At 33.0% G+C, this 15,038-nt stretch overlaps 1 protein-coding gene across 1 annotated transcript in view; it reads right to left on the bottom strand.

Moving 5' to 3' along the window:
- Positions 1-15,038, bottom strand: part of PLCZ1 (phospholipase C zeta 1) — a 58,622-nt gene that overhangs the window by 34,021 nt on the left and 9,563 nt on the right. Inside the window, exons 4-6 of the mRNA XM_049821676.1 lie at positions 8,607-8,808; positions 7,122-7,266; positions 4,104-4,256 (exon numbers count right to left, since the gene is read on the bottom strand). Of these exons, the coding sequence (XP_049677633.1) occupies positions 4,104-4,256; positions 7,122-7,266; positions 8,607-8,808 (500 nt within the window). The remainder of the gene's footprint in view (positions 1-4,103; positions 4,257-7,121; positions 7,267-8,606; positions 8,809-15,038) is intronic.

The raw sequence follows: 15,038 nt of genomic DNA, 5'->3' as shown, positions 1-15,038 counted from the left end.
GGCTGAACTGGTTAGTCCAGAGCCAAATCTTTGAGGGATCCTACAAGCAGGTTGTTAAAAAAGCCTAGCAAAACAGGCAATAGCACAGGTCATGAACACAAGAGGTGACAACTAAGTGATCAATAACTTGGTGTGATGCAGACAATCAGAGGACTTGAGGGACGGAAGTATGCCAATTGCATCTATAGGCATGTGAGACATGGCAGTAAACAGGCTTGTACTGTGTCCCTAGGGATATTATTAGATTGGAATATTGTCTAAAAGAGCATATTACAGAAACTGTCTCTGTGGTTATTATTAATTTCAATGAAGAGTGAAAGACTCTCTACCCTTTCAATCCCTCCCATCTTCCTTGCTGAGATCCAACCAGAAGGGAAGAGGGTGGATATCAACTCAAGGTAGATGAAGATGACAAAAAGAAGGTCAACAAGATTGTAGGGAAAATGGAGGTAAAACACTGTAACTCTAATCCAAATACCTTAATTTTTAAACCCAGAATAATTCAATTCATATATATACGCACACACGGTAAAGTGACTTGGAGTATGTTAACACTGAGCTACTTTAGTGTGACATTCACATTCATTTACAATCAAGATGAGTAAATATTTTAGTATATAAGCAATTTTCCATCTATTTTTATTTTGCTTTAATATAAGACAGTGTAACAGTCTAAAAAATGAAGCAACACTGAAGAAATCATAATTTTAAATTAATATTTAGAACAAATTTTAAAAGCATACCCAATAAAACATGCTAAGGAAAAAGCTAATAATCTAGGTGAAAGGAATGTAAGTTGGCCACAGAACATGCTGAACAGAACTCTACAAAGAAAACTTAAGACCTGTTAGTACACTAAATTAGAGCATTTAATGATTTCTTTTAAAAAATGTTGCCTTTTGCTATATTTTCTACTGTTTTTTTCAATATGCAATGAAAGATACAGGTTCACATATAAATACATATAAGTTACATAGGAAAGTTTCAAAAGACAAAACTGATTTCAAAGCTTTCCCTTTTTGTTGCCTATGAATATAATATAGATAGATACAGTTATTTGATAAGAATTTTGCTAGTAAAAGTACCCACGTAGGCAGGTGCACTAGCTCCCCTGAGTGCATTATTCACAGAAATTTTTTTCAAAGTGCATTATCAAGGTACCAGTCATATCAGCCTCTAAGCAAGTGTATTTACAATGCTTGAGCCACGCCAACAAACATCATTCTGTTGAACCAATCACAATGAACTTTAATCATCCTGACACTTACTATATTTTATTAGACTTCCATTAGAAATCAGAAGACTGCCACGTTTAAAGAACAATGCCTTTACCCTGTTATTGGTGGTAACACTTCTGATGATACAATTTTGTTCCTGGGATGGCTTTAGCAATTGGGTTCCTATAGAGTCATACAAGATGCAACAGCTTCTTCCCTATTCTTGCTAATGCTCTATCTTAAAAAAGGTGGAACAGTAAATGATATAGGTGACAACTAGATTTTTTTCAACTGAGAAACCTCACAAACAGCATTTTAAATTAATCATTTATGGTTCTGTAACATCTCTCTTGCACTGCTTAAGTAAAGCTGGCTTAAGACTAAGTTCAGCATCTAGCTCACTCAAATGATAATGAATTTACCCAGGCCTTGAATATGCACAAGGTCCCAAACTTTAAGGACGTGATGACACTAAACTCCTTTTGAACATGGACAAAAAGTGGTTCTTAAAAAAGATGCTAGCCAAACATCAAATTTACTACTGTATTTGCAAATTCAGTCATAACTACATATTTCCATTGCAAAATAAAATTCTAATTATTTTTCTTATGTGCTTGATCAGAGCACCTAAGAGAAATGGAGATGATCCTAATCCTTGTTCATTCTCAATATAACTATTTATTAAATTCAGACTTTTGTAAATCAGCTGAGGACAGTGGTATTATTTAAGTAACTCTTATATCTTACATAGATGTGGACTAAATCTCACATAACCTTTAAAAGATCTCATCTGAACAGCATACATTTAAGTGAGGAATAAGTATGGAACCCAGCAATGCATTTTCAGGCAAAAATTCTATAGACCTGACTTATGAAAACTCTAAGCTATGGAAATATGAAGTATGAATTCCTTGTATCACAGTAAACATATGGTAAGGGTCATATCTCATAGAAAGTAATATTTTTAAGTATGTGATTCAGTGACTTCATGATTCAGATGCAGTACACTGATTTTGTGTTTGCTACAGAGGACATATGATCCCTGGACATCTATTAGACTGAATGCAGCTATGCTTTGAGAAGCTTTCAAACAAACCGTTATGTTTAATATAGTTCATATTTTTTTCTAATTTACAGAACAGTTTTCAAGGTTGCAAAGTGATATCAGACAGTGTGAGATAAAAAATATAAATCTACAATCTAAAAAAATATATTGGCTTACTGAGAAACTTATTAAGATGTATTATATATATTTACAACAACACTGCTATGAAAATATAACAGCATGGTAATACTTTAGTGCTTTTTTGGACATACAACTTCAAAAATGTTTTTTCCATAACAAATATTTTACAAAAATACATCTCTCAGTATGTTGTTTTTTCTTATGACAGTGTTTCCTCCCCACATTTTCATTTGCATTATTTCTTTTTCAGTTACTGTAAAAAAAAAAAGGTATAAAATATATCTGATATATCACTGATAACAGTGACAAGCCTAAACAACTATTTTGTATATATGCATGTATTTGTGTTACAAGTAATTAAAAAAAATATCTTTTGTCCTTGAAAGAAAATTATGTGCAAAGACTGGAACAATAGGAATTTATTTGTTTTAGTTTGCAATAAAATTTTCAACACCCATCTAATTGCCTTTTCTGACTTCATATCCCAGGGGGTCTCAAGTCACCAGCTGAGAAACACTGCCTTAGGGAAAAACACACTGAGAAAGAGAGAATGTTTTTGCAGTAACAGAACTGGATGAAATAGTTCCATCAACATTGTTATCGACAAAAAAAAAATGTAGATTCGGGTTTCCATATCAATAACATGTTTAATTTTCAGGAAATTCTTTCTATCTAAGGAACAAAAACTGAATTAGAGAAAACAGATGCACTAACATGTTTAAAGTGAAGATTTTTTAATTTTGGTTCAAAGCATAATGTTGTTTAAAAATTTATACCTTGTTTCCTCTTTGAAAACTAAAACACTGGAAGCCTCATTTCAGAGAAAAAGAAGGGAGAGGGAGAGGGAGAAGGAGAGGGGAGGGGAGGGGAGAATTGTTCAGTTTAACCTCAAAATGTTGACTTTACAGGTCAACAGAAACATTGAAGCTGTTCATTATAACACAATGTTTCAATAACTTGAAATTTCCAAAATTAAATTCATCAGGTGTTTGCATAGCTCTCAGATTCAGAGTTCAGCTTCAGTAGTACTTACTTCTACAATCTTTTGCAAGTTATTCTCTACATATAAATCTGCCATCTTTAAAGGCAGATGCTCTTTTCTGTGTTTAGACTACTGCATCTCCAGCATAGGACTACTGTAGATCAACCACACTATGATAACTTAATTCATATTGAATAATAGTTTAATTTAAAAAATCGTGGTAATTTCAGTGTCATTACTCAGTTTTTGATATACAGGTTTATTCAGTGTTAGTATGGTTCAAAATAACAAGACACATTGCTACAGCTGCCATGTTTCCATACAAAATAAACTGCAACCCACAAACTATACTTAACTGTATTTCTACATAAAATAAAATAAAACTTTTAATGCATCCAAAGCACCAGAATTTGGATTGATGTGAACTGCAAGATCTAAGGCTTTGCAAAAATGTTGGTACGTTAGCTTCAGCATTGTACTGAAAACAGCTTTCCTTTAAACAAAAACTTCCATATCAATCCACATGATAATTTTTGCTTTTTCTGTTTTCTTTATCTTTTCATGTGGGTCTTTTGTGTTGTTTAATTATTTTTTGTTACCACCTGAAGTCTATTTCAGACACCAGATGAGCAGTTTCAGAAGATTAAAAAAACAAAACAAAACAAAACCACCATTTTTCCCCCCCTATCTTTCACAGAGAAAAAAGCAATGTTATTACCTCAGGAGAGGGTAGCTGAGTCACCTCTGTATCACCAATTGTTGAAGTAAGAAGTTTGTCACCTAGTATACTTTCTAAATAGTCTGCCATTACTTCCTGTTGCTTAGGGCTGCAGTGGTTCTCCAAAGACAGTACAACTGGATAGTCAGATGCCTGGAAATATAATTTAAAGGCTTTTATTATTAATAAATAAAAAGAGGACTACTAGATTTCCTAAAATATCTTGCAAAAGTCCCCTTGGTAATCTGTATTTTCCTTTATTTTCAAAACTATCAGAATATAAGTCAGTTGTTTCAGGTTAATAACACAATAAAAAAGCTCACAATATTTACATAAAAGAGAAAGCACAATTGAAGAGAAAAAAAAAGCATCCTCAGGAAGTTAAGGGGAGTTAAAACAGGGCTAGATATATACAGAGATGCAAAAAAAAACCAACTAGAGAAATCAAATGAAGATCAGTTAAGAAGGACACGCTACTTCATTAGAGAAACCAGGTAATATCTGTGCCGATCTTTGGAAAGCACATATTGAAATGTATTTGTCCAACAATCCATAGAAAATAATTTTTCAGAGGCATTTAACATACTGATTAATGTTGGATGTAAAGAAAGTAGGGAGAAAATAAGTGTTAAATCAGCCAAAAATCAGGTTGATTCAATTGCACAGGGAAGAGTACAACCTGGAAGCAAAAAGCAGAAATTCTCACAGCATTAATGGCTCAGCTAATACACACTGCTTCTAAAGAATGATGCATTAGCTATTGTGTGTCTGAAACAGTGGTTCTCAACAAATGAACTTACAAAGAAAAGATAGGAATTGTAATGTCATCTGCCAAAAAAGGAGGATGGGGTAAAAACTCCTAGACACACTAAAGCATAAAAAATTATTTAGGTTAATTTCAAAGGAGACTTAAAGCATTCCTAATTATAAAAAACATCAGTGTTGGCCATTTTAGTGTTTTTCCAAATTAAAGAAATCTTCATCTCTTCAGACCTAATATCTGCTCTTTCTTTTGCACCTAAAGGTTATATCACAGCTGTTGACTAAGTCATCCCAACAGGGAATTATCACATTAGGTACATGAATTTTTTTGAAATAATGACTAAGTTGTGTGAAAAATAATTTCAATAAGGGGAAATAAGGGAAAATAAAAGTAGAAAAAAAATTTGCAATGTTCATGTACCTATAGAAAGAACTTGGAAGCTTTGACATAATCATGTACCTTTAAATTTACATTTGACAAATTATAGTGATAGTTTCTTTAGTGGCTAGCATCTATTTTAAAGGACAATGAAAAAAACACCAGTGATAAACAAGGCAAAATTTGCTTTCAGCTAAACATAAATTGTAGCCACCAGTTTAATGTATGACACAGATTTAAAATATTTCTGTTTTGTGGGGGAGAGTGTTTGTTTTGTGTACAGAATTTCCTCCATTGTTTACACAGGTTTGTTATGAGGAGAGGTTTTTGGTTTGTTTTTAAAAGGTAAGATCCGGTTCTAAATTTAAAATTGACAGAGTAAACCAGGATTTTTGCTTTAATTTATGACAGATTTTAACTGACTACATTTCAAGTTAACAGTATCCTTAAAATTTGCTCAGAAATCATTGCCTTCACATGAACAAGCTATGCATATTTTTTTATAATATCAAAAACTTTTGGGGGGGAATCTTTACACCTTACTCATCACAGTACTCAAGCAAGACAGGTGAAACATGGGAAATTGAGTAAAAATAGAGAATAGCTTAAATGAGACATGTCCATTTAGACTGTGTAACTAAATCTTGTAAGTTGCCAATAATACTGGTGGCTACCAAAAACAACTACTCCAAATAAAATCTTTGCTTGGGCAGGACCTAAATAGTCAATTTCTATAGGAAGTACCATTTTATGTTTACCCTGCTTTTACACTTTTCCCTGGAGCATTCGCTATTGACCACTAGTAGAAACACAGCTTAGCATGGATAGACAGCTCATATGAACCATTACCTATTGTTGTGATTTGATCATCTTACTGTAACTTGCACTTATTAAATGAAGTTTGTATTATAGTTATATACATTATGCTGTGTATTAGCAAAACCAGGATAGTTATATCTAATAGTTTGTGGAGAACAGTGAAATAAAACCGTATTATTGTTTTCACTATCTTTTAAAATCAAAGACTAATTAATTTTATATAGAAATCAGAACAGAAAAAATATAGCTTTGCTGAACTCTGAGAAGACTATAAATATATATGTATAAAAATCCATATAAATGTATGATCATACATGTATATATTCACACAGATAATGCTGGCCTGAATACAAAAGTTATCTTAATAGTTGTTCAGGACTTCATTTGAGCAGGAGTTTTGCCAGAAACCTATACAAAAGACTGAGACAGTGCCAAAAGCTCTTCAGCTTTTGCTGCTTTGCCAGGGATAGGCAGAAGGGACACTGCCCTAATGAGTCATCCTACAAAAAGACTGCAGTAGGTGGTAACCTTTATCAGGCCTTGAATTCAAAACAAAAAGAGGGGAAATAGAAAACAAAGTCTCAAACTCACCTTTAATCTAACATTTTTCTCTGTATCATAAATTCAAGCATAAGACATAAGACTGACTGATAGCAACAGAAGAATAAGTGAAGTAAAAAAATTAAAAGGTATAAAGGAGTAAAACATCAGACTGCTTCTGAAGTGGTTGTTCACTTTATGTTCAGTCCTTGCTTAAATGACCTCAGGTGAGAATTCCACCTAACAAGCTAAGATCTTCTGAATTCCTTGCACCAAGTTTGGTTTATAATCATTATCAGCAAGATATTTTTACCATTCCATAAATAAAATAAAAAAGATATTAAGAACAGATACTACAATTTTCCTGTAATTTATTTCAACAATGCCCCCTGCCATAAGCACTGTCTCTGCTTCATTTTTTTTTACCCTGGAGAATCTCTGACAACAACCATGTCCCTGGGCTTTATTAAAGTCACCATCACATTTTAACCAACATATATATATATACACACACATACCACAAATGCATACTTGTCTATCACTTGAATTACAGAATGAAATGGAATTTTGCTTGTTAAAGTGTGACCATGATACACAACAGGTTCATTGTTTGAGCCATCCCAGCAGTCAATTTCCAGGCAACGACATCCGTTCAAGAGAGCACTTCAAAAGAACAAGAGAAACAATTTTACAGTCAAAAGAGAGATACTACACTTTCTTATACAAGTCGCTGTATTTCTGATTAGAAGCACATTGAATAATTACAAAAAAACCATACTTTTTCATCAAAAAAGAAAAGAAATCCTATAGAAGTATGAGACAGCTATATTTTCTGCTGTTTATCTTAGGCATGATAGGTAATAAACCTTATTAGAGCATTTAGCAGTAAGATGGATTATCTGAATTAAATAAAAGAATTTTGGAATTATGGCAAATTGTTTCTTGAAATAGAAGAAAAAATGTTTGAAAGGACCTTTTGCATTACTATCCCAGGATTTGACTGCAAGTTTGAGAATGATTCTATTTAAAAGTAACAACATCACAGTTAGAGAATCAGGTTGTGCTTGGTCTTTATATAATTTAGTTGGTCTCCCCCAACCTTGTTTCTAAGAGGGAGTGCTAAAGTTTCTTGGATGCCTTAAAGTTACTCTGGTTTAATTTTTAATATGTTAATGGTACCCCTTAAAGGTCTTAGGTTTCTAGTATTTGGCTTGTTACTAATTTCTTGTAGAATTATTTTACCCAATTACCAATCTGTCTTCTACTTCACTGAAGTAATACAAAGTAATAAGAATTCTAGATACCTGTGTTCCAAATTCTTACTACTTTCTGTTCCACTCTGTATTGCCTTTATTACATGATCCATTTTCTCCTTCCCTGACCATTTCTTCTGAATAAGTCTTGGCAATAAGGCACCCTGGTTTCATTCTCCTCTTGGACTCATAAGTTGCACATTCAAAGAAAAAGTTTCTTCTCCCTCCTGGCTACTATAGTGCCCACATTTTTTTGTTGTTTTTTCTACACTGACCGCATTGCAACATACACTGATCACAGATATTCTTGACATACTCCGCTTTACTGTGCCATTATTCCCTGTATATTGTTCAGATTACAGTTTGCCCAGGAACTTTAATTTATTTCAGAGAGTTATTTATTTTTGCATAGCATGTTGAGATTAAAAACTGATTTAATTATATACTGTGCAGCATACTATAGATTTCATTTGCTGCAAGGTAGATTTTTTGAGATGTAAGTGAAAAAATAGATTGTTTCCAGACTATGAACACATGGTTTGGCAAATATATTGAGAAGTGTACACACAAAATAAAATACCACTCTCACATGTTCTACTTATATCTGTGATGGTTTTGTTCCTTATTGCCAAGCAGGATTATATGTGACAGCTCATTTTAAAAAAAAAAAAAAAAAAAAAAACAACCCAAAAAAAACAACAAAAAAACAACAAAGAACATTTAAAATATTAAAACCCAGTATCTAAATACCTGGTATATCCCCATAAATGACTGGGTCCTATTAGTTGGTCAGATATCAAGTAGGTGTTGTGAGAAGATGAAATAAAATAGTCACATAATGGATGGTTCATATCTTGGTAGACGGTCCTGTGATTGTTTTTAAATATCGAACAGTCTTCTGATCTCATGTACCTTATAAATCCTTCAAATGACATTTGCCTTCTTTTCCTCACTGAACAAAAAAGAAAGCAAAAAAAAATCTGGTGTGAAGCAAAACTGATGGTTATATCTGTGTATTTTCCATAATTTTTAATAGCCAGTTCTGAACATTGCTAAAGGTTATACAGCATAACACTTTCCTGCAATTTTAAAATTCATAACAAACAATATAAACACAAACATCAGATGTGTGCAATTCTGGAGCTGAATTGCTGTGATCCAAAATTATGAGAGGAAATAAACATGTTCTAACATTTTTATTCTTCTAAGGACACCAGTAAAAAGAGTTTGCAGTAATCCTAATATAAAGGAAGAAAATATTTGTTGTTTAGTTTTGGAAAGTAAATGCACAAAGAGAATCTTCTTTTTTTTCTGTAGAAAGAACAGAAATTGTTCTCCTAAATGTCAGCGACTGTCAAAATAATCTTGCAGAAACTATGATTCCTAGCACGAAATATCTTCCTCAGTAGTGGAAAACTCCAAATAAATACTAATGAAATAATGGTTAAATTAGAAGTATTTGAAATAAAAAAAGCATCTTAACAAAATAAATATCTGCCCACAAAGGTGAATTGCAAATCAAGCTTATTATATTACTGCATCTATAACAAAATGTGCTAATTACCTCCATGCCAGTGCTAGTCATCCCATTTGTTTTGGTTTTAACTGATTTAATGACAAACAGATCCATTATACTGCCAACTGCTGCTCCAATGTCATGCTTCAAATGTAGTAATTTTGCAAGTGATATAATCTCAGAAGTCAGCTTTGCTTCAAAACATAACCTAGTTTGAATTAGTCAGGGATTTTGCCCAGTTCTGTCTCTAAAATAACCTTATTATTGTCACCATAGTAGGCTAGTGGTAATTAAGCAGTAAGTAATTCAAGATTACTTTCTGTTAACAATAACTTAAAGAAGTTAATGTATACAAACTTTTGACAAAAAAAAAAAAAAAAAAAAAAAACCAAACAAAACCAAAACCAAAAACACTTACTGACCTGTTAATTATCAATACGGCTATAAGAATCACAATTTACAGGTTAGAATTGCAATTATCAGTCTTCAGTATTTGTACATACTGAAAGTTTTCTATCTATCTGAATGAGAATTTATGAAAATCATTCTGATGATGGTAACACAAAGAAAATAATTATTTCTAAATGACACAGGTTTTTGAACTAGAAAAACTTACAATGTTTTAAAATGTTAAACAGAAACAGAAAATAAGGATGAAGACCCTCCAGACATCATACATACTTATACTGTTGTCCTTAACCCTACAGATGTTATTCCTACCAGAAGTCTGTCGAACCTATTCTTAAAGACATCCTAGTAATCCCATTTCAGCACCTAAGTAACCTTATTGTTAGAAAGTTTTCCACAATGTTTACCCTGAAAGTCCCTTGCTGTCTGAAATATTTGTTCTGGTTTGTACTGTTCCTCTCCTTTTTTTCACAGTCTTAGGCACATATGAAGACAGCTATTACACTTCCCCTCATTCCACTCTTTTCCAGAAGAAACAAATCCAAATCAGTGCATCTTTCTGTTTAGGTTAGGTTTTCTTAGACTTCTGATAATTTTCATTGTTCTTCTACAATTCTTTCCACCTGGTGAGCCTCCTTCCTGATGTTTGATGCCCTAAATGGAACATAGTGCTTCTCCTTATTGAAATCCATCCTTCTTTTCTATATCATCAATTTGCCAAGATCACTTTGACTTCTAATCTTGTCCCCTATTATACTTGAAGGTCTGGTGTTAATTTAATAGAACTAATTTCTATTCCATCATCCAACTTATCAATGACATAAGTGAAGTCTGGATCTCAACAAAATGCTCAATGAAACTGTAGCTTGATGTAGCCTTTCATTTGACTCTAAGTCATTGATGATTAACTTCTCAGAGTAATTTTCTAATGAGTTGCTTATGTACCATGTAGTTATTTTGCCTGCTTCCTCAACCTGCTTTTTAGAATGCCAGACAGTGTTAAAAGTCTGATTTTTCTTCTATCCGCCAGTGCTGTTATTCTTTCATAGAAGAAAACTGGGTACTATTTCTCCATGGAATGTCCTGACAAACTGTTACTCATCCTTACCATCTTAGAGGTGATTACATATTCAATATTTGTTCCAGTTTTTTCTTGTAACTAACTCATATCTAGTCCGTTGGATGTTTTCTTTCTAAAATAGCTATTACATTTGATCTTTTCCAGTTGTTCAATTCATCATCCTTTCTGTACGTGTTTTCAAAGGTAACCTGTATTAGCCAAGTTTGTTACAGTCAATTTTCTAAGAACTTGGTATTTGTCAACTTGTCTTCACTGATCTGATTAAGTCATTTAATCATGTCCTACCCCGCTATTTTTAATTTTTTTTCATATTTTTGACTAAGATCTTACTCTGGTCTCATTAATAATATTAGCCACCTGATTGTACTTAGGAAGTACATCAAGAATTCCTTTCATCTTTCTTTTAATTAACATATTTACAGAATGACTTATTGCTACCCTGATGACTTTTGATAGTTGTATCATATTTAGTATCTTGACTTTTTTGATTTATCTACATGCACGTGTTATATTGTTTTATACTTGTAGCAATAAGATTAATTTTCTACTTTCTGGGTCTTTAAAAAAGTTTTGAATTTTTTAAAATGTTACTCTAGACAGAATACATTCATCCCGTATGCTTTATCTATAATGAATTACATGAATTGTAGACTTAATTCCTTTGAAGAGAAAGATTTTAATCAATAGTATCTGGTTTTCATTTTTTATTAATTTATTTTTCATGCTCTATATATTTCTTTGTGTAAGTGCAAGTTGGGCCAGCAACTCCTTTTTTTTTTTTTTTTTTTTTTTTTAATTTCACTAGCAATACTTATATGGCTTTTTTTTTTTTACATTTATCTTTTAAATTATGAAAAATACTGACTTTCCAAAGTTTTGCTTATTTTCTGAATTATTTCTGATGCTTTCCTGGCTGCTCTTGTCATTGACAAATGGTAACTACAGCATTCTCAGGAAGAGAACTTATGTTTAGCTAAAAACTATCATGACCATAATCCCCTAAAAGTGAAAACATTTTAAAGTAAATTTGTGTTACTTTGTTAGCCAATACGTAAGCTCTTTGACTTGAGTAAAAGGTTCAGCTCATGACTCTGATCAATGAACTGAAAATACTTGTATTTTTATACAGCTTATTACAGGCCCTTACATTACATTGGCTTATAAAATTTTTTTTTTTAAGGAATCCGTAGTTGCTGTCCTTGAACTGCATACAACTAAAGTCACTATCGTGTTTCTGGAGAACTACCAAAATGCCGAGCAAGTCTGCAAAATGGTAAGACCTATCTGTAAGCAGGAAGAGAGTGGCTTTGTACTAACGGTTCTGGCAGCATGCGCAGTTGTGTGAATTGAGATATGCAAAAGAGTATCACGTGTACATAAATGGCATACCATCTGGTAAAATAAGTTTTCAGAGATCTGATGTTTGGTAGAAGATATCATAGTTTTGATAGGTAAAAGCGGGCCTAATTTTTTATTATTGCACCTATTCATTCACCCCTCTTTTACCAGTGGAGAAAACCTACTGGGTTTCTTTAGCACTGTCTTTTATCTTCATCTGATGAAGACAGAAAACTAGTTAGGAAGAAGGGAGTGCTTTTTAAGTTTTGAGGAATAGCACAGTCATACTATTTCCTGACCATTTACAGCCATTTTCTGCTTCTACATTAAAAGAAATGGGGATTCATCTCCATAACTATTCTGTAGTGAAAAGGTGCTTTCATCAAGGCCTCACATTTCTTCCCTAGAGAAACCTCAGTCTTTCTCCATTAAGATCCTTTAACAGTAGTTAGCGTGCACACATATCCATTTTGTGTAGAAAGAAAATGAGAAAGCAAGGAAAGATTTCTGTCTTCTTATAGCTCATTGTTGTTTACAAAGTTCAATGTTTTTTTCTTGCCCTTGCCTTTTGGATAGTCTGGAATACAGTTTATTAATAATAATCTTTTTTTCCAAACATAATTTAAAAATAAAAAATGTTTTCCCCCTTTCCTCCTGTTAAGGTAAATTCCAGCTCTGCCATATATACAAATACTGCCGTATCAGAAAAAAATTACGGATATAACCTGAGTATTTAAAAGACTTGGATTGCATTATATGCCTACGTTTTTGAGAGTTTAGTACATTCTGCTTTCTTACTTATCTTGGAACTTCTTTGAAAGTATTTTTCTGTCTTTATGGAAAGAAAAAATGAAAGTTTTCATAAGATGTTTGCTGCCCTGAAGAGACTGAGACCTGTGGAGGATCCACAATGAAGCAGACAAAACAAGTGAGAAGAAAGCAGTAGCAAAAGAAAAGTGTGACAAAGGTGGAGCAGCAGAAAGAAATCACCATGCATTGACCACAGCCTCCTGCAATGCCTCTTTCCTCACTGAATGGACTGAGTACGACCTGCAGCAATGACAAGGTGGGAGGAGAGGTGTCTGGGCTGAAGTGGAGACTAGGAAGTGGGGAGGAGAGGAGCCTGAACAGAAGTTGAGTCTGGGAAACAGGGGAAAAGTTGTTTTCTCTGTTTTCAAACGTGTGTGTTCTTTGTTTCCTAATAGCCTAATTATTAACTAAATGTTTATGTTACCTGGCCACCAGAAATATTGAAATGGGTACAAATATGTCTGCTTGGAATTTTAGGGGTGAACTCATGAGAAATACTTGCAATCAGAACAAGGGTGTTACTCTGCTGTATTGGCAGAAGGAAGCTTTCAATAATTGTCAGAAGTATCAAATAGTAATAGCCTCAAGGCAGAAACATTATCAGATAGAATTTCATACTATTTGGTTACTTAATGTCAGACTGAAACATTTATAATCTAAGTGAACAGTAAAGACAGAAATATTTCCTTGGCTAAAGTAAGAATACAGTTATTCCTTTTCTTCTCTGAGTTTATATTCTAGGGAATCTATTTACCACCAGACCCACATTTGTAACTAATACTGGGGCATACTGGAATAAAGTATCTGTCTGAGATGCAGTTTAATTTTCTAAGGGCTTGTATCTCATAATCAATTGTCCTCTTCTTATGAAAGCTTTTCCTAAAACTGGATATTTACCTGCTGTTTCACACATCTGATTTTTTGTGTCTCATAAATCCAGCTTCAGCCATTGCCTTAGCCAAGATTTTTAAGTCACCTTTCTTATTTCCTGCAATTTTTTATGAAATCTGTAGAAATTTGACGGAGGCCTCTACTCAGTTAAATTTGGTTTACATTGGCCAATGGGATCAAAAGTTCTTTCCTGTGAATGCATGTTCTCCCTCTTGCTCTGTCTGTCACACACATACGCACATACAAAAAGCAAGTTTAAAAGAATGTATATCCTAGGAATAAACTGAAGATGTTTTCTTTGATTCACAAATACATTCTGGATTACTCAAATTCTTTATCTGACAGATGCACAAAGCTTATATTGTTATTTACAAAATAAGCAATTTTTTCAAGACAGGGTTGTATTTTTGACCTGTTTTTGTACTGCTTAACAGTAAAATATAGAGACAGGAGCAGAGTCTTTGAATGGCACTACACTGTAAATAATCCTCACTGTGCCTCTAATCCTATCCATGCAAATACTGAAAAATGAGCAATAATTTTTTTTAAAAAAGAGGTATATACCAAGCTTAAATAAAATAAAGTGCATTTGGTTGGCATGTTTCCTTTAATCTCATTTAATGACTCAAGACTTCCATTCAAAGTTAATATTAAAATTGAGAGATAATTGAATGTTTGTGTTGAACAAAACTGACTTTTGGATGTTAGTAAGACAGAACTGTCAAGTGTGAATCACATATTCACAATTTTTATGGTCAATTCCATAAAATGGTTCCTTCAGCCAAAATGTAAGCTTTAGCTCACACACGAAAAATCTTTTAATGCAGCATTTTGCCGTTAGACATTTAAATTGTACAATAAAAATGAAAGAGTAATGTATTCCATACTGTTCTTGAACTAGCTACAGTACCCTCGGAGGGTTATCTGGCTCAATAGCATTGAATAGTCTTCTCTCTCTACACACAAATGTTAGGGATGCACTAAATATTATAGACAGACTTATCAATGTTGTATATAAAATCTAGTCACGGTTTTCATCTTAATCTTGACATACTAGTGCTATCAAGTTTATCAGATAATGGTTGTTACTATTAGCAAACCAGTCAATCAAGTGTCAAAATCCGCCCTTTTCCCTTTC

This window comes from Accipiter gentilis, chromosome 18, assembly GCF_929443795.1.
Source record: "Accipiter gentilis chromosome 18, bAccGen1.1, whole genome shotgun sequence".
Lineage (NCBI taxonomy): Eukaryota > Metazoa > Chordata > Aves > Accipitriformes > Accipitridae > Astur > Astur gentilis.
This window is presented reverse-complemented; position numbering and strand designations above follow the sequence as displayed.